Source organism: Siphateles boraxobius, unplaced genomic scaffold (assembly GCF_051911475.1).
Source record: "Siphateles boraxobius isolate OS27281-9 unplaced genomic scaffold, OSU_SipBor_1 107, whole genome shotgun sequence".
NCBI classification, from domain to species: Eukaryota; Metazoa; Chordata; class Actinopteri; order Cypriniformes; family Leuciscidae; genus Siphateles; species Siphateles boraxobius.
This window is the reverse complement of record NW_027508708.1, coordinates 284,397-310,000: the sequence shown is the minus strand read 5'-3', so window position 1 is coordinate 310,000 and position 25,604 is coordinate 284,397. Positions and strand designations below refer to the sequence as shown.

Sequence of the window (25,604 nt, the reverse complement as noted above, 5' to 3'; positions counted from 1 at the left end):
CGGGCAGCATCGCATCGAGAGAGTTCACTGACGGGAGAACCAGTGTCGCTCACCGTTTCTTCTTAAACACAAGATCAGACTGTGTCTGTTGAGGCTCATGTGGGCTTGAATAAAGGTTTTAACACATTAAGACACATTTGCACACAGACTTTATTAAATGTAACTGATTATACATCCAGCATTAATTAAACACATGTTAATCCAGTAACAGTGAAACAGTGAAGTGGACAAAGATGGTTAGAGATATTAATTAAAATAAGAGAAAGACAGGTCAGGATTATGAAATCATGATCAGAGTATGAAGAATTAATAATAATAATAATAATAATAATAATGCATAAGTCTTATATAGCGCTTTCCAAGGAACTCAAAGACGCTTTACAAATCAAACAAACAAACAAACAATGATGAGAGTGTTATTAGAGGTTGTAGGCAAGCTGAAACAGGTGGGTTTTGAGCAGTTTTTTGTAGGTGGTCAGTGAATCTGAGTTTCTAATGTGGATAGGGAGTGAGTTCCAAAAGGGTGGGGGCAGCGATGGCGAATGCTCGATCCCCCAAAGTTCGGTGCATTGATTTGGTGATGGGTTTGAGAAGGCCCGAGTCGGCAGAGCGGAGGCATCGGGAGGGGTGGTGACGCCCCTCCCAGTTATTATTGAATTAATACCAGTTATTACCAACACCAGTCAAAGATGTATATTAATGTCAAATTATACATTTTTAGCTCATAGGCTGAAGACTAAACTAGATACAACCCCCTGTCCTGGGTCTTTTGTGGCCTGGGGGTGGTGGTAGGCTTGGGAAAATTATAACACTATTCACGTTGTAATCTGTGGCCAGTTGTGTCTGTAGGGCTGTAATTGATAATTTCTCCACTCTGTTATTGTTATCAGGTCCAAAGTAACCCTTCTCTATGTACACACCGTTCTTCACACAACAGGTGGCTCTCCAGTAATACTTTGAGACAGTAAAAGTTTTGGTATCTGTATGTTGGTCTCAGGAACTACACCAGTCACTACATAAGTTACAGTATCACTATCACAGGAGTTCAGATCTTCAATAACTTTCTTCTCATGCTCCTTCCATTGATCCTGATTGAAATCTGAGTCCTGGTCAGGGTGGAGGTGGACAGCATGGAGACATGATCATACATGTGCTGAACTGGGTACAGGTGACCTCTGTCATAGCCAAGCTTACTAGAGCCTTTATGATCACGATTCACAGCCTGATTATTCCTCGTTTTGCGACCGTTAGGTGCCATACATGGCTCATCATTAGGATCATCCAGCTAAAGGACATGAGAGAGAGAAAACAACTCAAGACTGTTCCTGTCAAAATTCACATTAATTATTGTCATTTTAAATAAATATACTGGTCCCACTTTAATTTAGGTGTCTTTAACTACCATATACGAACATTTGAATTAATCATTTGATAATCATTGAGAGTAAATGAGGATCCTCCATGTTGTGCTGTACAGAGTTGCATAAAGAAACTTTTGCTGATCGTCGTCGTCCCAAACACACTGGCAGATGTACTTGACTGTGGTGCCTGGTGGTGGTGTGAATTGAGGAGGGTCATTATTCAAAAAGAACCGACTGCATTTAGCAAACCCCTGCGAAAGCTCACTCAGAGAGAGGCAAGGCAACAGAAGAAACACAAGAAGCTTCATGATGGAGCTCAAACTGTGAGAAACTGAACCTGGATCTCTGTGTCAGAAGAGAGAGAATATAGATGTGTGTGTGTGTGTGTGTGTGTGTGTGTGTGTGTGTGTGTGTGTGTGTGTGTGTGTGTGTGTGTGTGTGTGTGTGTGTGTGTGTGTGTGTGTGTGTGTGTGTGTGTGTGTGTGTGAGAGAGTAGAGAATATAGATGTGTGTGTGTGTGTGTGTGTGTGTGTGTGCGTGTGCGTGTGCGTGTGCGTGTGAGTGTGGTGTGTGTGTGTGTGTGTGTGTGCGTGAGGACTCTGTGTTATTCATCTGATATATTATATATTAAATATATTAAAATATCTAATATTATTAGAATAATTCAAAATCTCAGATAATTAGAATATTAAATGAAATCAGTAAAAAAAGGATTTTAAATACAGAAATGTCAGTCCTCTGTAAAGTATAAACATGCATATGTATATAGTTATATATAGTAAATATATTAGTTTCACCTTTTAATTTGAATTACTGAAATACATAAACTGTTGCATGATATTCTAATTGTTTGAGTTTCACCTGTAAAGTACTTGCATCTAAGACCATACACTGTGTACCTTTTTGTAATAATAGTGTACCAATACATACCATATAGGCTTTTAAAAAATTACAGGGTACATATCTATGCTTGTCAGGAGCCATTCAAACACAACATCCTTCACCACACAACGATCACTCTCCCCAGAATACTAATCACCTGCACCTGTTCACAATCAGTAAGCCTCATCAACCCCTGCATAAAAACACTCACCACAACCTCAGTCATTGTCAAGCCTCCAACAGGAACAGACCATTTCCCTTGTCTTCCGAAGTCTCTGATATGTCCAGTTCCAGCCAAGTAACGTATACTCACCTGTGAATTACTCACCTCTGCATTCCTGTTCCACTGTCTTCAGAGATCCTGTCCAAATCCGTGTTTCCTGCAATCCTGTCTGGATCCTTGTTCCTTGAAATCCTGTCTGGATCCCTGTTCCCCCAAAATCCTGTATTCTCCTGAGTCCCTGTGTTCACGCCGAGTTGTTACTCCCACGACGACATCTGAAAGAGAAAAGACAAGTATAAGAGATCTGTGACTGCTTGACATCAGTTAACCTGAAGAGGACCTGCTTACCTGTCATCTGCCCCGCACGTAGTGATCTTCACCAAATCTGCACCTGAACTTTGAGAATACTCACATATGCACTTGTGTCACGTTAAATAAAGCTGTGTTTGGATTCACTTACCTCTGTCTCCGTGCCTGTATCCTGACAGAAGGCTTGACCGACTACCGCTATGGATCCAACACAACCGTCATCCGCTGCCATTCCAGGGCAACTTGCAACCGATGCGGCGAGTTCGCTTCCTCAGTCCACCACCACTTCCACAAACCCCACTCCCACACTGGTATACATTGCTAGTTCCACCTCTCGACCAGCGCCATTCTCCGGCCGGGCGGAAGATTGCAACGGCTTCCTATTGCAGTGTTCGCTCATCATTGAACAGCAACCTCATCGGTTTCCCACCGATCGCTCACGAATCTCTTTCATCATTCAGCAATTATCTGGAACAGCATTGAGATGGGCTGAGTCGCTGTGGGCACAAGAAACTGAGGTTACCATGTCATTACAAAGTTTCATTAACCATTTCAAGGAAGTTTTCGGCATTAATGCAACTTCGACAAGATAAGAAACCCGTTTCAGAGTATTCCATTGAGTTTCGAACTCTAGCTTCAGTGAGTGGTTGGAACGAAAAGGCTCTTCTGGCTGTTTATCATGGTGGTTTAAATCCTGCACTCCGTCTCCAAATGGCGATCTATGATGATAATCTGGGGCTGGAAAAATTCATACAGCAAACTCTCCGTGTCCATCAACGATCTCAGGGCTGTTATCGAGATGTTCGACATTCTCATGCCACATCCCCTCATGTCCTCGCTAACCATGAGTCTGAAAGACCCCCAGAAGAAATGCAAGTCGATACTCACCGACTCACCCAGGCTGAACGTTCTCGTCGTAGAGAATTGCAGTTATGTCTGTATTGTGGTGTTAAAGGTCACTTTCGACTCGCATGCCCCATTCGACCACGTCAGATGACGGTAAGTTCCGTTCAGGATCACCTCGCCATATCGACACCACTCACTATTCCTGTAACCTTGAAAACCCAAAATTGACATGTATCTGTAGCAGCAATCGTCGATTCCGGATCAGCGGGGAACTTCATATCAGGGCGACTCTGCAAGAAACTTAACCTCAGGAATGTCGACATTCCCAAGCCATATTCCATCCATGCAGTGACCGGCGAACCCATTAACAAGGGGTATGTAACAGCTCAAATAACACCCATCCAGCACGAGACCATGTATCGACTACAGAGCCCTGAATCAAATCACCGTGAAATTCAGTTACCCACTACCTCTCATTCCAGCAGCCCTCGAACAGCTCAGGGAAGCCAAGATCTTCACCAAATTGGATCTCAGGAGTGCATACAATCTGGTCAGAATTAGAGAAGGGGATGAGTGGAAAACTGCTTTCATCACACCTGCAGGGCACTATGAATACCTGGTCACGCCGTATGGGTTGGTAAACGCTCCGTCCGTGTTTCAAAGCTTTATGGACGAGGTACTCCGAGACTTCCTGGGAAAGTTCGTGTTGGTGTATATCGATGATATTCTGATTTATTCCAAGAACCCTGTTGAACATCAACATCATGTGTCCCTGGTACTCCAAAGACTCAGAGAATTCACCCTGTTTCTAAAAGCAGAAAAGTGTACTTTTCATCAGACCAGTGTCGAATTCCTGGGATACCAACTGAGTGAAAGAGGAGTGGAAATGGATTAACGAAAGACCGAAGCCATCATGTCCTGGCCAACTCCTCAGTCGGTAAAAGAACTCCAGAGGTTCCTCGGCTTTGCAAATTTTTACAGACGATTTATACACGACTACAGTATCTTGACAGCTCCTCTGACCTCCCTGTTAAAAGGAAAGCCGAAGATGTTATTTTGGACCCCAGAAACGGAGCTTGCCTTTAATTCACTCAAGGCCCGCATTCACCACTGCACCCTTGCTCCACCATCCAGATCCAGAGAGAGTATTTGTGGTGGAAGTAGATGCCTCCACTACTGGGGTAGGAGGAATTCTATCACAGTACTCTGACTTATCCTCCAAGACCATACCTTGCGCGTTCTTTTCCAAGAAGTTATCTACAGCAGAAAGCAACTACGACATTGGAAACCGGGAGCTTCTGGCTGTGAAACTTGCCTTAGAGGAATGGAGGCATTGGTTAGAGGGGGCGAAACATCCATTCTTAGTACTTACCGACCACAAGAACCTCCAGTACTTGAGAGATGCTAAAAGACTCAATCCACGTCAGGCCCGATGGGCATTATTCTTCACCCGTTTCCATTTCAGAATCTCATATCGTCCAGGCTCAAAGAATACTAGAGCGGATGCCCTCTCTCGCATCCATGCCCCAGAAACTCTGATGGAGGAACCTGAGACCATCCTGCCCGAGAAACTGTTTGTCAACCCCATCCAGTGGGAAATCAACGAGCAATTATTGGAATTGTCACGACAACAACCTAGAGTCCCAGGATGCCCCCCCGAGAATATTTACGTACCTGAGGATTTCCGTAACTCTCTCATTTCATCAGCTCACTGCTCTGTAGGCACAGGTCATCCTGGAATAGGCAAAACTTTCTCAACTCTCCAACTCAAATATTGGTGGCCCAACATGCAACAGGACATCACAACGTTCGTACAAGGTTGTATTACCTGCGCCATGTCCAAAGTTCCCAGAAATCTCCCTGCGGGTAAATTAGTACCACTTCCTGTCCCACATAGACCCTGGTCACACATTGGAGTAGATTTCGTCACGGATCTTCCCCCTTCTGACGGCAACATCTGTATCCTCGTAACCATCGATCGGTTCTCCAAGGCATGCAAACTAATTCCTCTGAAGGGTCTCCCTACGGCTTTTGTCACTGCGGAACTTCTGATGGAACATGTTTTTCGAAACTTCGGCATCCCAGAGGACATCGTGTCCGACAGAGGAACCCAATTCATCTCCCGAGTTTGGCGAGCCTTTTTCACTCTTATGAACGTGACTGTAAGCCTATCATCAGGGTATCATCCGCAAACAAATGGCCAAACCGAACGAAAGATCCAGGATGTAGGACGCTTCCTGCGTACATTCTGCCACACCAACCAGAATATCTGGAGTCGATATCTAATTTGGGCAGAGTACGCACAAAACTCCCTCAGACAGTCATCCACGCAGTTAACTCCTTTCCAGTGTGTGCTGGGTTACCAACCCCCATTGTTTCCATGGTCCGGCGAACCCTCAGAAGTACCAGCAGTAAATAAGTGGTTTCAAGAAAGCGAAAGAGTGTGGAATCAAACCCATCATCACCTCCAGCAAGCAGTGAATCGCCAACAGCATTTCGCAGATGCTCGTCGCCGTCAAACTCCTGAGTATCAACCCGGACAGTTAGTCTGGCTCTCCACAAAAGACATCCGTCTACGTCAGCCTTGCCGCAAACTCAACCCCAGATACATCGGACCATTCCCCATTGTAAGACAAATCAACCCAGTCACCTACCAACTTCGTCTCCCCCCAGAACATCGGATCCATCCCACGTTTCACGTCTCCCTCCTGAAACCTCATCACCCTCCTGTACCCAACTCAGCCACAGAACCAGTTCCGGAAGATAACCCCCCGATACCGCCTATTGAACCAGAGCCCATTTATCTGATAAAGGAGATATTGGACTCCCGACGTCGAGGTGGTCAGCTCGAGTATCTGATAGATTGGGAGGGGTATGGACCAGAGGAAAGATGTTGGATACCCCGGAACAACGTCCTTGATCCCAATTTGCTCCTTGAGTTTCACGCTCAACATCCTGACAAACCTGCACCACGGCCCAGAGGTAGACCACCACGACGTCGGGGTCCAAGGTCCGCTGGCGCGGACTCTGGAGGGGGGGGGGGGGGTAATGTCAGGAGCCAATCAAACACAACATCCTTCACCACACAACGATCACTCTCCCCAGAATACTAATCACCTGCACCTGTTCACAATCAGTAAGCCTCATCAACCCCTGCATAAAAACACTCACCACAACCTCAGTCATTGTCAAGCCTCCAACAGGAACAGACCATTTCCCTTGTCTTCCGAAGTCTCTGATATGTCCAGTTCCAGCCAAGTAACGTATACTCACCTGTGAATTACTCACCTCTGCATTCCTGTTCCACTGTCTTCAGAGATCCTGTCCAAATCCGTGTTTCCTGAAATCCTGTCTGGATCCTTGTTCCTCGAAATCCTGTCTGGATCCCTGTTCCCCAAAAATCCTGTATTCTCCTGAGTCCCTGTGTTCACGCCGAGTTATCACTCCCACGACGACATCTGAAAGAGAAAAGACAAGTATAAGAGATCTGTGACTGCTTGACATCAGTTAACCTGAAGAGGACCTGCTTACCTGTAATCTGTCCCGCACGTAGTGATCTTCACCAAATCTGCACCTGAACTTTGAGAATACTCACCTATGCACTTGTGTCACGTTAAATAAAGCTGTGTTTGGATTCACTTACCTCTGTCTCCGTGCCTGTATCCTGACAATGCTTTTATATATATATTTTTTTTAACAAAAGTATATATATATATATATATATATATATATATAGCCACCTGGAGAAAACCGTGATGTCATCATCCAGCTCAGTTCTCATATAATGGTGTCAATGCAGGAGATCAATAATATTGTTGAATATTAAATGTCTCCAACTAAGCAAGACGAAAGCCAGAGGCGACAGTGAAGGAACACAAACTCCATCAGGGACAGAATGGAGGAAAATTCAATTAAATTAAATTCAAATTTATTTGTAGAGCAATTTTCACAATACATATTGTTTCAAAGCAGCTTTACAGAAAGCGCATTTCAGAAATGTACATAGAAAAATACAGTTACTTAATCATGTATTAATTTAGGGCATAACATATCGCCGGCGTTGAGTCGTCTCTTCACAGGCGTCGTGTCGTCTCTTCACAGGCGTTGGGGCATCTCATTGCAGGTGTTGGGTCATCTGAAGTCTCCGTGAGAGGCTGGATACAAACTGGAGCTGATGAACGCTATTTACCTCGGGGCTAGCGTCCGAGATAACAGCAGAAGAGCAGATGAGAGATAATTAGCATAGCTGCTGTTCATAATATTAATGCATTCGAACTGATTCAACAGTGGTATAAAAGTTAAGCATTATGTGACTGCTTGGCTAAAGAGATGTGTCTTTAATCTAGTTTTAAACTGGGACAGCGAGTCTGAGCCTTGAACAATATCAGGAATTCCATTCCAGAGTTTAGGAGCTAAATGTGAGAACGCCCTCCCTCCTTTAGTGGACTTAGATATCCTAGGAATGACCAGAAGCCTCGAATTTAGTGATCTTAAAGAACGCGATGGATTGTAGGGCGATAGATGGTCCATTAAATACACAGGAGCTAAACCATTTAGGGCTTTATAGGTCAGTAGTATTACTTTGTAAATGACACGGAACTTAATAGGTAACCAGTGTAGAGATGATAAAATTGGTGTTATATGATCATATTTTCTTGACCTAGTAAGAACTCTAGCAGCTGCATTTTGCACTAACTGTAGCTTTTTTATTGAGGATGCAGGACAACCAGCAAATAAAGCATTACAGTAATCTAGTCTCGAGGTCATGAATGCATGAACTAACTTTTCTGCATCAGAAACAGATAGCATGTTACGTAGCTTAGCAATGTTTCTAAGGTGGAAAAAGGCATTTCTTGTAACATATGAAATATGATTTTCGGAAGACAAGTTGTGGTCTAGTATAACACCCAGGTCTTTTACTGTAGTGGATAAAGTAACAGGACATCCTTCTAAATTAAAGTTGTATTGTACGAGGTTTTGTGGGTAGTTTTTTGGACCAATAAGTAATACCTCCGTTTTATCTGAACTTAATAGCAGATAATTACACGTCATCCAGCATTTTATATCTTTGAGACACTGTCAATTTAGATGAGTTAGTGTTTTCATCTGGACGTGATGAAATATATAATTGAGTGTCATCAGCATAACAGTGGAAATTAATTCCATGTTTTCTTATAATATTACCAAGTGGCAGCATATATAGTGAGAATAGCAGAGGGCCTAACACCGATTCTTGCGGCACTCCATAGTCTACTGACGTTATCTTTGATTTTTCCCCAATTAAACAGACAAAATGGTAACGGTCTGATAAGTACGATCTAAACCAGCTTAATGCCTGTCCCTGAACACCAGTGTAGTTTTGTAGTCGATCCAAGAGTATTTTATGATCTATAGTGTTGAACGCAGCGCTAAGATCGAGTAGAACTAGTATTGAGATACAGCCTTGGTCAGAAACTAAAAATAAATCATTTGTAATTTTAACTAGCGCAGTTTCTGTGCTATGATGCGGTCTGAATCCTGTATAAGATTTTTCATAGATAGCATTTTCTTGCAAGAAAGAGCACAATTGAGCGGACACAAATTTTTATAGTATTTTAGACATAAATGGAAGATTTGAATTGGGTCTGTAATTTGCTAGGTTATTTGGATCTAATTGTGGTTCCCTTTCGTTGTCACTCCGAGTTACGTCGGATGACGACGAATGGGGTTTCGCTTAGAAAGCCTATCAACTTCGAGTATTACAAAACGAGCCAATGGCAAAGAAATGCCATGGGTCTGCGGAATTTGCATAGCGTAACTCCGCCCCACCTCGTGGGTATAAAAGGAGGAAGCCAGCAACATGCAGATATGTTTTCGCTTCGGAGCCAAGTGTAATTCTTCACTCCCTAAGCTATCTCTGATTGTCAGCTTCTTACGAGACGAGCAACTCTCCAGTGTTGGTGTGACGGCGATCTCCCGGCGAGTGCACACTTTCTGCCTATCTGAGCGTGGTTTGCCAGGGAGTGTGTTCTCCGCGGGCGCTTCAGCACTGAGTTTCTCTCACAAAAAGAGCTTGCACGCGGCACGTCTTTTTAAAGATGCCTCGCCCGTGCACTTCTGGTTGTGCTCGGCTTGTGTCTGACTCTGATGGGCACGAGCGCTGTCTGGTGTGTTTGGGCATTAATCACGCTAGAGCAGCGCTCGTGGATGAGTCATGTTCTCTCTGTGGGAACATGACCATCGCAACACTTAGATCGAGACTCAATGATCTCGCAAGAGTGAGAGTCCCCTCATCCACACCCCGATCTAGCGCCTCCTCGAGAGGCTCTACTTCGGCTGGTGGTAAGGGTGATCTGAGGGTGACTGTGTGGAACAAAGCGCCGACTATTTGTCCGTGCCCCACAGCACCTTCACCAGTGTTGCAACCTGCGAGCGTTCAGGGGATTCCCGCGGGACCGTCGTTCGAGGTCCCGCATGTTTCCTTTGGCGCTCCAGAGGAAGACGTGATGTCAATCGCAGCATCACAAGGCGGGTCGGATTCATCTGGAAGTGACGACTCGTCACAGCTGCCACCTTCGGCTGTGAATACGGCTGTGGCTCAGTCTGATCCAGAGATGACGGCCATGCTTTCCCGGGCGGCCGCGAGCATTGGTTTAGAGTGGACCCCTCCACCCTGTCCTGAGCGCTCGCGGCTGGACGATTGGTTTTTGGGTGCAGCTGCGGCTTCCTGTCCTCAGCCTGCCCCAATACCTTTCTTCCCGGACGTGCATGATGAAATCTCGAAGTCCTGTAAGACTCCCATGTCTTCCCGTGACCGCTCGCTGGTTTCATCCGCCTTTCCTCCCCTCGATGGGGCAGCTGCCCGTGGGTACACTGGGCTCCCCCCGGTTGAGCGCTCTGTTGTGATGCAGCTGTGTCCTAAGAGTGCTTCTTCTCGCGGTGAGCCTAAGCACCCATCCAAAGCCTGTAGGTTCTCGTCTACCCTAGTGGCGAAGTCCTACAGAGCGGCGGGACAGGCGGCTGCCTCTTTGCATGCCATGGCTACTCTGCAGGTCTATCAGGCCCAGGTGCTAAGGGACATGCACGAGGGTAGGACGGACCCAGGGCTCTTTGATGAGCTGCGCGCCGCCACCAACCTCGCCCTCCGGGCGACGAAGGTGACCGCACGCTCCCTGGGTCTGGTGATGTCCACAGCTGTGGTAGCTGCGGCTCCCGCCCCTCCCGCCCGGCCCAAGCAGCAGCCTCCACCCGGGCCCGGTCGCGAAGGAAGCCGTAAGAAGGCGCCCCAGCCCTCTCCAGCCCAGCCCCCCGCTAAACGCCGGGCCAAGCGGTGCTCCTGAGACCGGCTGCTCAGGGATGTTGAAAGTTACTTCACAGGAGATGGTAGCAGGACCACTCCTTCCCCCGGTGGAAGGCCGGGGGAGAATCTTTTGTTCTCCACTCCCCGCTGCTCACCCACGGGTGGGCAGCACCCTAATGTGGTTAAAGAAAGAAGTGACATTTCCATCCCTGAGCACACAGAGTTCTCTGACAACACGGTGCGCCGCCCCCGAGCCGTGCACCCCTCGTCCCCCTCTGTTCCAGAGCCGGTTGACAGTGCGCACCGTCCCCGGACCGTGCCGCTCTCATCCGCCTCTGTCGCCAGCCCCCTGGCAGAGCAGACCCCCGTGGAACGTTCTTCCTTCCCTGGTGTCCTCTGTCAGGGCGCGGTTAATTACTGTGCCCCTACACCGGGGGCCGCTATGCCGTCCACTTCTGGCCAGTCATTCCGCCCTGCTGCACCACCGGTGGGACGTCTGTGGTTCGTATGACCCCACTGGTACAGTTCTTGGGAGCCTGGCTAGAGCATCCCCTTCTGTCCTGCTGGGTCGCGCGGACGATCAGGAGTGAGGCGTCTTCTTGGGCTCTAGCGCATGGCGCCTCGCTAACAGACATCTGCAGAGCTGCAGGCTGGGCGACACCTAACACATTCGCCAGATTCTACAATCTCCGAGTGGAGCCAGTGTCCTCTCATGTACTGAGATGACCAATCAAATCAAAGTAGGCGGGCTTTATGTTCACAGACGCTGCTGAGCGCGAATTTTAACAGTGTGACTCGACGCGTACGGTCCAGTGCGAGATAAGATGCAAGTAGCTAAACTTAACATTTCATATTTGACATTTTTTTAGGTCATAAATGTTAAATGAATGACAAAAAATAATCAGGCAAACTAATATAGTCTTGTCTAATTTCGCCATTTTGAACTGAAAATAGGCCAATGTAACGTGACTTATGTAATGTAATAATTAGTTTACTGTCATTGTGAGGGGACAAGAAACATTAGCAAAGCCGTTTTCATCATGTTAGGCACAAGATTAATAATGAATGTGTACATATTGAGAATATAATACAAATTGTAGCCTTTAGTAAATTAAAAAAGCTCAGCTTTAGGAGGGGAAGAGAAAGGGATGAAGTGACTGAGAAAAAAAGAAAGAGTGATGGAGGTGAGGAGAGAGCAGGTATTGACAAATAATCTACTGCCCACTGACATGGTTTTAAAAATATTTCTTATCCTTTTTTTGGTCTTAAAACGTCTTGAAATGCACATATCAGAGAAATAAAAAAATTGAACGCACTACCAACCAAAAATTTTGGACCTCTATGATTATAAAGCCCTGTCTACGGCCCTGTATTAGGCATAAGATCAATTATGAATGTGTAGCCTACATATTGTGAATGCATTTAATAAACTTAATTAACTAGCTTTAGTAAATAAATGTGTCTGAGAAAATGATTCATAGGCAAAATCAACCTATCCGTTGACCCTATGTTTACTTTCTTCACTGACAGACAAAAATGAAAAGCCTATATCAGTCAAAGCTCAGCTTCAGGGGGGGAAGAGGCAGGGCAAGATAAAAACAAAGAGAAAAAGAGAGTGATGCTGATGAGGAGAGAAACATAATCAGCTGCCCACTGACATGGTTTTAAAGCTGTTATCCAATTTTTTTTGGCATTCAAAACATCTTAAAATATGTAGATCAGAGAAATAAAAATTTTCTTGGGGAAACCCAGAACCCCCCTATCTGCCCTACCTCACATTCGGGACCACAGTGATTATAAAACCCTGCCTTTGCATGGTAATGAAACTGGTTAATAGTGAGCATTAGATCCTAAACTAAAGTGTTACCTTTTTTTATAATTTTTAAAAAAAATCTTACCCTCATTGGGGGCTTAGCCCCCCTAAAAAGAAAATCCTAGTGACGCCCCTGGGTATAATATCTATATTAGTTGGATTGGTTCCATATGATATAATTAAATCTAGTGTATGATTTAGACGATCAGTGGGACCACTGACGTTCCCTTTCGAGGGAACTCAACACTGCATCGAGAATCGACACTTTGGGGACGCTCCCTTAGCGTGCGCCTCTGAAGTAAGAATTAAACTAATCCAATCCTGATTGGTGTTGCACCATGACGTAACATGTGACGGCACATAAAAGTGACGCCGGCACACACACACATTAGCTTTTCGCTCTTCAGCAAGCGCTCTCTGTGAAACTGTCTGTCTTATTTGATGTTGTTTGTCTGTGATAAGCTCTATATTATGGCGAGTGAACAATACACTAAGTGTGTGCACCCCTGCCCAAGATTATATATATGCCACGGGTGGGGACACGCATCAGCTGTGTGTGTGTGTGTATTGTTTAGGGGCGCAGCACGCACTGTCAGCTCTCGAGAGGGCTGCCTGTGCACACTGTGAAGCACTTCCTATTAGAGGGCTGCGCTCCCGCTTGGCTATATTATTTCCTGATGATGGCCAGGCTCGCGATCCGGGTCCCGCTTCCGTTGAGGCGGCGCGACGGCTTAGATCGTGGAGATAGCAGAAGGATCTCGCGGATGAGAACGAGACTGCTGAGGCACCTTTTTCTCTCATCATCCGCAGATTCTATGACACTCGTTCACGACGCAGAAGCCCGCGATGCGGCTTCTTCTGCCCGTGATGAGTGCCCAGTGCTCGAGCTATCTGTTTATAAGGAAGTAGATGTGCTCAGCATCGGGAACGAGCAACATGAGTCACACTCGCCAGCTTATGTTTCTGCTTATGTTGAGCTCGTGGAGGTTGTGATGCGTGCTGTGGCCAGACTAAATAAATAAATAAATATATATATATATCAGCTGGCCACAAAAATAAGCAGGATGATCCTCCCCGTCAAAATGAACTAGACAAGAGATTCCTGCAGCACCGTTCACAACCTCAGAGCCGGGGCTTACTGTTTTTCCCAGATCTTTATAAAAAAATATATATATGCGTAGATCCTGGGAAAAACCCCACTCTTTACGTATCTCACCACATTCATTATATGTTTATTCGAATGTGGTGGGTGTGAGAGAGTCGGGTTATGGCAAGATGCCGCAGATGGAGGAAGCTTTAGCGTGCTATCTTTCTCCTGATCCGGCATCTTCACTTTAAGCCCCGGCGCTGCCCAACAAACCGTGCAGGGACACCTCTGCACTGGTTGGCTGGGCTTATATGGTGCAGGAAATCGATGTTGCTCTTCCGCCGTTAAAAACGTTTCGGGACACAGGCAGGCTGCACCGTCCGCCCCACATTTTTGTGAATGGGACGAGACACTGCATCGTCCTGCCACGCCCCTCAAGGCCTGAGAGCGTCTTGCTTCATCGCTAGGCTAATGTGTGTGTGTGCCGGCGTCACTTTTATGTGCCGTCACATGTTACGTCATGACGCAACACCAATCAGGATTGGATTAGTTTCATTCTTACTTCAGAGGCGCACGCTAAGGGAGCGTCCCCAAAGGGTCGATTCTCGACGCAGTGTCTCGTTCCCTTCTCGCATCACTTGTGTTATCTACGTGTATGTTAAAATCTCCAACTATTATTGCTTTATTGATATTGACCAATAGATCTGAGAGAAAGTCTGCAAACTCTTTTAGGAAATCAGCATAGGGTCCTGGAGGTCTATATACAGTAGCCAAGGCTAGAGATAATAGGGATTTCTTTCTTACATCTAAGAGCGTAACATTTAGCACAAGTACTTCAAACGAATTAAACCTGTGACCTGTTTTCTGAGTAACATTTAGAACATCTCTATAGATTGTTGCAACACCGCCGCCACGACCGATCAGACGGGGCTCATGCTTATAACAGTATCCTGGCCGAGTAGACTCATTTAGACCGATATAATCATTTGGTTTAACCCTCTGGGGTCTGCGGTATCGCCGGCGATACCAGCTCACTTTTTTCCTTATCAGTGCAAAAGAGACTCAAATTACTCTGTTGATTTTGATCTTACATATAAGTGCTGCACATTATTAGACCCTGTTAAGTGTCTTTTTATTTTGTGGGTACTCACAATAAAAACAAAGTGTTGTGCTTTTCGTCAAATAAAGAAAAATAAACATGATGCTCGTTTTGTCAGTGAGGTCCATTATGAAACGCGTCCGAAAAATGAACTGTAACTCTGTCAATACTTGTCACAGAGATACGAGAGATTTCTCTTTATGAAGCTGAAATTCTCTTCTTTTAAATGAAGTAATTTACTAAAAAAAAATATTTCCAGTTCATGTAATCCGTTTGAAACCAAGGAGAGGTACAGTTTTTTCGTTCTCCCTTCATTATCTCTAATGAGCTGAGACCACCACACCCCCAGAGCTTTTCACATGGTAAATAGGCGATCTATGCATAGCACACGCGGCATGCCCCCCGATCAATGCCATAAAAACACGAAGTTTCTTTATCAGATTCACTGATAGTTCATCGCGTTTTGAGGATGGCAGCACGCTACTCCGACAAAGAGGCCCTTCAGATGATTCTGGACAGCGATGAAGAATTCACCTTTTCTTCAGAGGAAAATTGCGACTCGGACGACGAACGGCTGCATTTTCAAGAACGAATTGATCTTGCCGAGGATAGAAGTTCGGAGTAAGTTGTTTAGTGTTATATAATTCCTTTTCTGATCATATAGAGCTCAAATGAATTTTTAGACTATATTTTGCTTAGTTTTGGCTAGCTTTTGACATAGGAAATATTGCCTCACAATATCCCTAACATTCGTGTACGCTCGTGTAAACTTTTTAAATGTGATATTCTCTAAACATATTTGTATATCAGCCTACATATATTTCACTCAGTTTTAAATAGTTTATGACACTGATTATCATGCTAAATAGCCTACTGCCTTATATGTAATGCATTTTGTTCGCGAATAACTGCTAGGTTATGTGATTGAGAGAAATATATTTCAGATATTAAAATACGTGATACTGTCTAAATACAATATATTTTATATATAAATGTTCAGTTTTGTTTAGCCTATGACACTTTATCATGCGTTAATACTTGATTGTGAATACCGGTGTAAATGTTTGAAATGTAAGTTCGTTCGTTTGTGTGTCGGTTCGCGCACAATCCGTTCATTGTGTAGCCTATCCCTAAATGCGTAATAGTAATGTGTCCAAACTTTTTCACCTTTTTATATTTTTTATATTTTTTGCTCATTCTGTTAAGGCCAAACATGTTCAAATGATCATTTAATTGTAATGCAATTTTAATGTTTTAATAAAACAATTGGTTTACATTTACATCCGCAGAATCATCATCATTTTTCATAATTTTTATGCTAAAATATCTCAAAGGATCTATTTCATCGAAAAAGGGGCTTAAAGATTTTCAAAACAGTAATTTGAAAATTAAACATTAAAAGTGGGAAATGGCACGTTTTCGTATAATGACCCATATATAATTATATATCTATATATATATCTATATATATATATATATGTGTGTGTGTGTGTGTGTGTGTGTATGTATATATATATATATATATATGTAATGGGACATGGTTGGGGCACTACAAGTCCCATCAGCCCTAGCGCTATATAAGGAAGTAGTGAGGTTTGTTCGCTCTCTTGCTTCCTGTCAGTAATCGTGACTTGTGGATGAATGGATGTCGCGGCACATTTAAAACTTTAACTGATGGTAGGTAGAGAGATTAGTTTGCTCTCTCGCTTCCTTTTTGCTGCGATTGATTGAGGCATGTGTGAATGTCGCGGCAGATTGAGCACTTTAGAAGAATAGCGGACGAGCAGTGATGTTAAATGCTGGCGCAGCGTCATTGAGAGCTGAACATATGATACACACCGTTAAGGAGGTATTATTTTTATAATTTTATGAAACTGTTTTTAGGATTATGTTTTAATGATTTTCTTTTCTTTTTGATTTTAGTGTTTTGGCCGGATTGTTGCCTGACTGATTGTTGCCTGTGTGTCAGCCAGAATAACCGATGTTAGAGGTATTGTTTTATTTAAAGGGAACTTTTTAAGGTTGTTTTTTATTTGTGTTTTTTGATATATTGTAAATAATTCTTTGTTGTAATGAAGTGTGTTTTCCCTTACAGGGAGGCACGGTTACCGTTTACTTTAGGTTTAATTTTCTTTTATTTATTTTATTATTTTGTTGGATGTTGGACCATAATTATATAGGAAAAACCTAGGCCATAAAATAATCGATGGCTTCATGGTGCTGACTTCTTTGTCCTTCTGGCATTACCCACTGTTAATTAATTAGTTTTTCTTTATTTTTGTAGATTTCTTTTTAACCCAACGATGGCTGCTGGGTTACCCTCACTGTGTGGATGGCGGTGGTGAGGTGGCTGGGATCGTGTGGTGGTTTGGTCACTTTAATTGTGTTTCCTCCTTTTGATCTGTAGGTTTGCAGTGTGATTGCTGTGAGCTTGTTGTGGTGAGAGCACTTTGAATGCCACTCTGTCTTCACGATATAGGTGTCCCGTGGCTATCGGGGGGGTTGTTTTTATATAATTTCTTTTTTGTTTTTTTTCATTTATTAGTTTTCTTTGTGGGTATTTGCATTTAAAGGTCTGTTATATTTCTTTGTATTATTTGAATTAAAAAATGTTCCTATTGATTGAAGCTGCACTACCGCCTTGCGCCTGATTATTTACCCCTTGTGGGTACAAATGTTACATATATATATATATATATATATTGTCCTTGCATTCTTTGGGGTCCTCGCATTCTTTCTCACACCTGAATGAAAGGCTCATTACTATGCAGGGTCTTTGTCTTCTCAGGTGTGAACCAACTAATTTTTCACAAGGGGGTTGGGCAGTTGACGCCCATTCGCATATTGCCTTGGCAAACAAAAAAATGTTTTTCACAATTTTAATCAATCTATTGTGTTAAGTGAATGATTAGGCAGGATGATTTTCAGATCATTAGTATGTGTTTTGTGGCCTTATTTCAGACACTTTAAGTTTTAGTTTTTTCAATAACCATGCATAAACAATATTCTCTCAAAAATACAAACATATACATACATGTTGCCCACATATTACGGTAGCCCCGTTTGTGCTATATAGAGTGAATTTACACCGTTGCCATTAACATGTTTATAAATAACTGAAAAAAGCACAAATGTCAGAGCATGTCAGAACACCCCCAGGACCCAAAAAATCCCTCAGACCCCTGAGGGTTAAGCCAGGTTTCAGTAAGGCAAAATACATCAAAACTATTATCTGTGACCATTTCATTTACAATAACCGCATTAGGTGTGAGCGATCTAATGTTTAGAAGACCTAGCTTTAGAAATTGTTTTTGTTCATTGATATTGAGATTTTCTGGTTTAATTCCAATAAGATTTTTCCTAGATCCTACGGTAGAATTATTGTTTGGCCTCACTAAACGAGGAATAGACGCAGTTTCTATATAATGTTCTACACTACTTATGATATCAATTAAGTTGGGACAGCAAATACTGTGATTTGGACTTTGACTTACTAGTCATATGGTGTGTAAGGTTTGGGAGATGTTGTCCGACAGAAAAGCCACTCTGATTCTGCTGGGGTGCAGGCCATCAGCACGGTAGAGCCTATGTCACTCCCAGAACAGATCCCAATTATTTACAAAGAGCAGTTTCTGTTCATTACACAATGACATTAACCATTCATTTAGTGCAAATAATCTACTGAACCTTTCCTGTCCTTGTCGGTACGTGGGAAGCGGTCCAGACACGATGATTGTTGCTTCAGGCGATGTGCTGCGTACCGTCTCTGATCAGGCTCCTGTAGTCCTTCTTCAGAACCTGCCGCAGCCTGATGTCGTTCACTCCCGTGTGCAGCACAACAGCTCCGACGTGAACCTGTGCAGCGACATCTAGAACACGAGCACCAGGAAAGCAGTGAGTGCGCACCTTACCCTTAGCTGAGGTAGCGCGGACATGACGGACGATGGACAGGGTCCTGGCTCGTGTCTTCCGCTGTGGGATCATCCAGGGTCCATGGTTTTGTGTCGGTGTCGGAGTGAATGAAGCCAGGGATGATCACGTCCTGGGTGCTTGCGACCTGTGCAGAGAAACACACGGAGTAGACGAGGTCGGAGTCAAAAAGTTACAAACCACTGACTTGTGAGCATGGCACGTGATGTTTCAAGCGCTGATCGTCGATCTCTTAGCTCGGCTAGCCTCTCTAGCAGATCACGGATCTGCTTCTCCATGGACTCCAGCTCCAACAGCACCGAATGCAGCTCGAATGTGTCCTCACCTGAACTAAGAGGTAACGTTAGACACACATCTGATATATTCGCCATTATAACAGATGAACAGTAAATTAGTAGTGATACTACCAATATCACTACTAATTTAGAACTGAAATCCTGGATATAACCCATATCCTGGGTATAATCCGAGAGGCCACGCGTGCGATGCTAGCGGGCTAAAGGCTAGTAGCGGAGCTTCGGAAAGTTGGATCTAAGTAGCGAAATCAAAGCAATCCGATTGTTTTTTATAAGGAAAAGTATCGAAGATAAGTTCACATGCTATAAAAATAGAAAGTGCTTGTTTATAAATGAGTGGTAAAGAAGAAAATCAAGGATTTATGAATCAATTCGACGGAGCTCCAAACACAAACACAAACCGCACGCGCATTCGCATAGCATAATCACAGTCCAGCTAAAGTAAATTTAGTGATGGCTCTCTAGCAAGGACCACGCCACAACTGCACAGAATTAGCTTTATGAATGGAATAAAGGTCGAAGGAAAATGGGGGAAAAGTAAACTACGGTTCTCCGTCTGGCTGCTCAGGGAGTCTGACCCGGGAGACTCAGAGTGGGGGCTTCGTCTCGGTAGGCAGTAAGCTGAGTTACTTGTAGAACCCCCTGGGTGCAGCCTGTGGAAGTAAAATGAGAGGTTAGAGATTGAAGGAGAGGATTGAGGTCGGGGGAAGTGGGATGGATGGATGGATGAGTTGGGAGGGAAGGGGTTGGAGGGGTCGAGTTAAAGGTGGGGGGGGGGGGGGAGTCTGGGGTCGGGGAAAAGAGGGATGGATGGATGAGTTGGAAGGGGAAGGGTGGGTGGGGTCGAGAGCTAGAGGTGGAAAAGGGGGGTGGGGTTCGAAAAACTGAGACGAACGGTATGGTGAAGGTGGGTTCCGTGTATATATACGGACTGGGAGAGAGCTGATTAGTTGAGGCGTGGTCCTGCTCCCGAACTTCAATTAACTTGTTAACTACATTTCACTAGCAAGGACCACGCTACAACTGCACAGAATTAGCTTTATGAATGGAATAAGGGTCGAAGGAAAATGGGGGAAAAGTTAACTACGGTTCTCCGTCTGGCTGCTCAGGGAGTCTGACCCGGGAGACTCAGAGTGGGGGCTTCGTCTCGGTAGGCAGTAAGCTGAGTTACTTGAAGACCCCCAAAAGGTTTGGATGAGACAATGTGGGCTTGCGCTTGACGGAGATCGATAAGATTATTACGGATGTACAAGCGGTACGCTTCGGAAGACCATCGACCTAGAACTCTGATTGTCTTGTCCGAGATGCCCATGCTGGCGGCCGTGGTGGCTGCTCCGATCCGGAATGAATGTGTAGAGTAATGTTCGGGAGATATGCCGGAGGTCCTGAGAATACTTTGGAAGTGTTTGCTAAACCAGAATCTCGTGGCCATTTTCCTGTTTTCCGTGAGGAAGAGTGGTTCTTGAGGAGATGAATGGTTGGCGTATCTGGAAGAAACGTATTCCGAAAGTGGAATGTCGGGACCATTCATGCCCCCAAAGGAGGGCTGCTATGATGACGGGATACATCTCGTAAAGTGCGGATGAGGGAAAGTCTGGCTACTGGATAGATGGCTGAACTCTGGTGGCCACTCGGAAGCGAACCAGCGGCCGCTGTAGTAGCCGCCAAATCCTATGGAAGGCGCTGCGTCTGTGTACAGCTGAATGTCTTCTGGCTGTGTGACGTAGTCATTATAAAAGAAGGATATGCCGTTCCATGAAGACAGGAATTTCTGCCAGAGCCGCATTTTCCATTTTGCAAGCTTCATTCCGAAGAAACGCAGAATTCTGGGTGGATGGGCAAGACTTTGAAAGCACTGGTGATGTCTGCTTTTGACAGCCATGCTCCATGGCCTGCCTTGTGGATGAGAGTGATGGCTTGGTCAATGGAAGCGTATTTCATGGAGAAGTCTGGGGCTAGAATGATGCTATTGATGCTGGGAATGTGTGTGCCGTGTGGGGAGGACAGGTCGATGATTAATCTCTTTTTCCGAGCCAAGATGGTTGAAGTTGTTGCATACCATTCTGCCTCCTTGGTAGAGGATCGGTCGTCCTCTTTTGTCAATTCCTTTGGGAAGTGGAACGTTGGCTGTGGGCTGTGTGTTTAGAGGTTTCGGAATTAGAGGAGGAGGTGGGGCTGCTGTTGATAATCTATTGAATACAGATGTTTTGCGTGAGGAGGGTAGAGATTGAGAGGGTGTGATTGTGCATGCTGGGGCTGGATGTGATGGTGCTCCGCATAGTTCGCAGGACATAGAAGTGCGTGCCTCGAAGATCCGACAGTAGAGTTCTGCATTAAGAGTGCCCCAATATGTCCCCTGATTGAACTGCTGTAACCGACCTGCTGCTTGTGTGGCGAAAAGAACGTGGTAGTTCTAGAAGCCTGTTCATCCAAAACGCATGGCCATGTCTAAAACGATTGATAGATAATCGTCTAGCTCGGTTCTTCGATCGGGATAAACAGAGCACAATATATCTCTGTAGATCGAGAAAGCTAAAGCAAATTCGGTGGGAGTGAGATCCTTTGAACAAGAGTTTAAAGGATGGCTGAACTGCATTCGGCCTTGACTGGTTTGCAGCTCTCTGGGCTGGCTAATATTTATGAGGGATGGATGGAGGAGCTGGGCTAGATCTGTGTAGTTACCTGATAAGATCTGAAGACGTGAGGCTGAAGAGGCTGGAGAGGGTCGATGGATTGATGAAGCTGGACAAGGAGGCGGTGTGGCTGTGGCCAGGGTATATGGGCTAGTATTTATTGGCAGGATGTGAGGGTGTTGGGAAAGGGAGGGGTAGGGGTGGGGGAGGGAGGGTAAAAGGGGTAGATTAGATGCGTAAAAGGAAGAAATAGGAGGGGGTTGAAAAGGTCCACTGAGAGGTAGAAGTCCTGGGTTTGCTGCATGAGGGACTTGAATTAGGGGCCATGTGGCTGTTAATGCCAGAAGAAAGGGTAGAAGGATGGATGCTGGGATGAGGGGATGAATGTCCGTGAGGATTTGTAGCTGTTTGTGAGCTTAAGTAAGCAAAGAAAGATGTCATGAATTGGGATAAGTCTGAGGTAGAAGGTGCAGATGTTGAAGGTAGTATTACTTGGTCTCCACTAGGTGGCGCGGATACTGCTGGCTGAGGCCGTTGTGGATGCAGTGTGGTGACGTCATGAGTGACGATGAGGGGATCACGTGTCAATGCCGGAAGCGTTGGAGGCTCGGAATTTAATTCTGAAGTGTATGTAGATGCTGTGTAAAGCTGAAATAGTCTTGCTTTATTGTCTGATCGGCTGAATTGGATACCATTGTCCTTAAGAGCTCGCTGCAGGCGAGCCACGGTCCAATTCTTGATGATATTCTCTGGTCTGGGAGATGTGGCATGAGTGCGCTGAGAATTGCTACAGTTTGTTGAATGATGACGCGGTTGACGAGGAGAGCGGTCGCGCCGGCTTTTGTGCCTGTGTCGATCGTTTATGGCGGTTCTCGTTTGCAGAGAAGAGCGATCCTGACGAATCGGGGTTGGAGAAATCTTCGATGATGAACTGTGACGTGAATGCCCGCGGGACTGAGGGATTTCTACGACGGAACGCAGCCGGTGTGAATTTTGGCTGCCTATGGATTGTTGTGAAGACCTGACGCTCTGTGACGGAGGAGAGTTTCTGAATAAATAATCTTCGGAGTCAGAGGGGTTGATCCGCAGCTCGGAATCCATGTCGAAAAACTGAGACGAACGGTATGGTGAAGGTGGGTTCCGTGTATATATACAGACGGGGAGAGAGCTGATTAGTTGAGGCGTGGTCCTGCTCCCGAACTTCAATTAATTTGTTAACTACATTTAATTTCTGTTTTAAAAAAGTTATTAATTTAGTTCATATATATATATATATATATATATATATATATATATATATATATATATATATATATATATATATATATAGCCACCTGGAGAAAACAGTGATGTCATCATCCAGCTCAGTTCTCATATAATGGTGTCAATGCAGGAGATCAATAATATTGTTGAATATTAAATGTCTCCAACTAAGCAAGACGAAAGCCAGAGGCGACAGTGAAGGAACACAAACTCCATCAGGGACAGAATGGAGAAACCCTTGTCAGAAAACAGACTCAGTCTCAGTTCTGCTCTGGCCAATGACCCAACAGTGTGTGATTATGATTCAGGCATTACAGGTCAGAGATCAGACTGGATCAGAACATTATCAGGTCTTGTTGAAGATCGGAGTTGCGCCGGTATAGAGACGGGTTTGAGTCACCAATACACAAGACACAATCAGCATCAGGGTAACACACATTACAATGAAATAACATAAAATGCAACATAACACACCCCAATTTATATAACATTCTCCTTTCATGATACTCTCTGTCATGATCTTTCTTTTCCTCAATTTTTCTGTCTATTAAAGAATGCAAAACTAAAGCTATTTCTGCTGATCAATATATTCTCAATATACATTCTCAATATACATGCTGCCACTTGGTAATATTATAAGAAAACATGGAATTAATATCCACTGTTATGCTGATGACACTCAATTATATATCTCATCACGACCAGATGAAAACACTAACTTATCTAAATTGACAGAGTGTCTAAATGATATAAAATGCTGGATGACGTGTAATTTCCTGCTATTAAATTCAGATAAAACGGAGGTACTACTTATTGGTCCAAAAAACTACCAAAAAACTACTAAATACAACTTTAATATAGAAGGATGTCCTGTTACTTTATCCACTACAGTAAAAGACCTGGGTGTTATACTAGACCGCAACTTGACTTTCGAAAATCATATTTCATATATTACAAGAACAGCCTTTTTCCACCTTAGAAACATTGCTAAGCTACGTAAAATGCTATCTGTTTCTGATGCAGAAAAGTTAGTTCATGCATTCATGACCTCGAGACTAGATTACTGTAATGCTTTATTAGCTGGTTGTCCTGCATCCTCAATAAACAAGCTACAGTTAGTCCAAAATGCAGCCGCTAGAGTTCTTACTAGATCAAGAAAATATGATCATATAACACCTATTTTATCATCTCTACACTGGTTACCTATTAAGTTACGTATCAATTACAAAGTATTCCTACTGACCTATAAAGCCCTAAATGGTTTAGCTCCTGTGTATTTAACAGACCTTCTATCGCCATACAATCCATTGCGCTCTTTAAGATCACTAAATACGAGGCTTCTGGTCATTCCTAGGATATCTAAGTCCACTAAAGGAGGGAGGGCGTTCTCGCATTTAGCTCCTGAACTCTGGAATAGCCTTCCTGATATTGTTCGAGACTCCGACTCGCTGTCCCAGTATAAAACTAGATTAAAGACGCATCTCTTTAACCAAGCATTCACTTAATGCTTAACCTTTGATACTACTGCTGAATCAGTTCGAATGCATTAACATTATGAACATCAGCTATGCTAATTATTTCCCATCTGCCTTTCTGCTGTTATCTCGGGACGCTAGTCCCGAGGTAAATAGCGTTCGTCAGCTCCAGTTTGTATCCAGCCTCTCACGGAGACTTCAGATCCCCCAACACCTGCGATGAGACGACTAAACGCCTGTGAAGAGACGACTCAAAGCCGGCGATATGTTATGCCATAAATTACTACTTGATTAACTAACTGTATTTTTCTATGTACATTTCCGAAATGCACTTTCTGTAAAGCTGCTTTGAGACAATGTGTATTGTGAAAAGCGCTATACAAATAAATTTGAATTTAATTGAATTTAATTGATCAGAGCCATGCTTCAGCTAACAGTTAGCACACATTCTCCAGATACTGTGACGCTTACCTTCATTAATCTTCATACAGTGTGTTATTTAAGATCTCTATCTATTCTGCATGTGTGCGTGGCAGTGGCAGTGTGCGTGGAAATGTAACGGCTGGTACACTGAACCTTAGGCAAACACACACACATTAGCAGAGTGTCCAAAATGTAATACATGTAACTCAAAATTCAGTATAACAAAAAATTAAAAATGCTGAAGCTCTGTTGTGTTCTCTCTCCATTGCATTGCTATAATATTTAATAATATGTGTTTTCATATTTTGAAAATATATATTTTCAACTAATGTAAGAGCTGTATGGAAGAAACTGATATAGTTGAGTAAAGTGAATGCTAAGCTAATGCTAGTGTCTGCCAGCTTTCTATCCATTCCTCCTTCAACACAAGTGGAGGAGGGTGTTCAGATGCCCTGCTCTCCCAGTAGTGTTCCTGCTGAACCAGAACTGTCCTCTGATGCGTGAGGAAAGTTATTTCAGAACTACTTGCTAGCGATCGGTGGAGACCCTTACGAAAAAGAAGTATACTTCAAGTTCATTTTTATGAAGTATACTTAAGGAATGTTCAAGTATATTTTAAGTATACTTTATGTAGTAAGTATAGTACTAATATAAATATGTACTTGTAGTAAACTTGTAAGTGTAC

At 44.0% G+C, this 25,604-nt stretch overlaps 1 protein-coding gene across 1 annotated transcript in view; it reads right to left on the bottom strand.

Annotated features, from left to right (window-relative positions):
• Nucleotides 1–47: 47 nt before the first annotated feature.
• LOC143756215 (endonuclease domain-containing 1 protein-like) overlaps nucleotides 48–25,604 on the bottom strand; it is an 81,454-nt gene continuing 55,897 nt past the window's right edge. Inside the window, exon 3 of the mRNA XM_077247169.1 lies at nucleotides 48–104. Coding sequence (XP_077103284.1) covers nucleotides 96–104 — 9 coding nt within the window. The 3' untranslated portion in view covers nucleotides 48–95. The remainder of the gene's footprint in view (nucleotides 105–25,604) is intronic.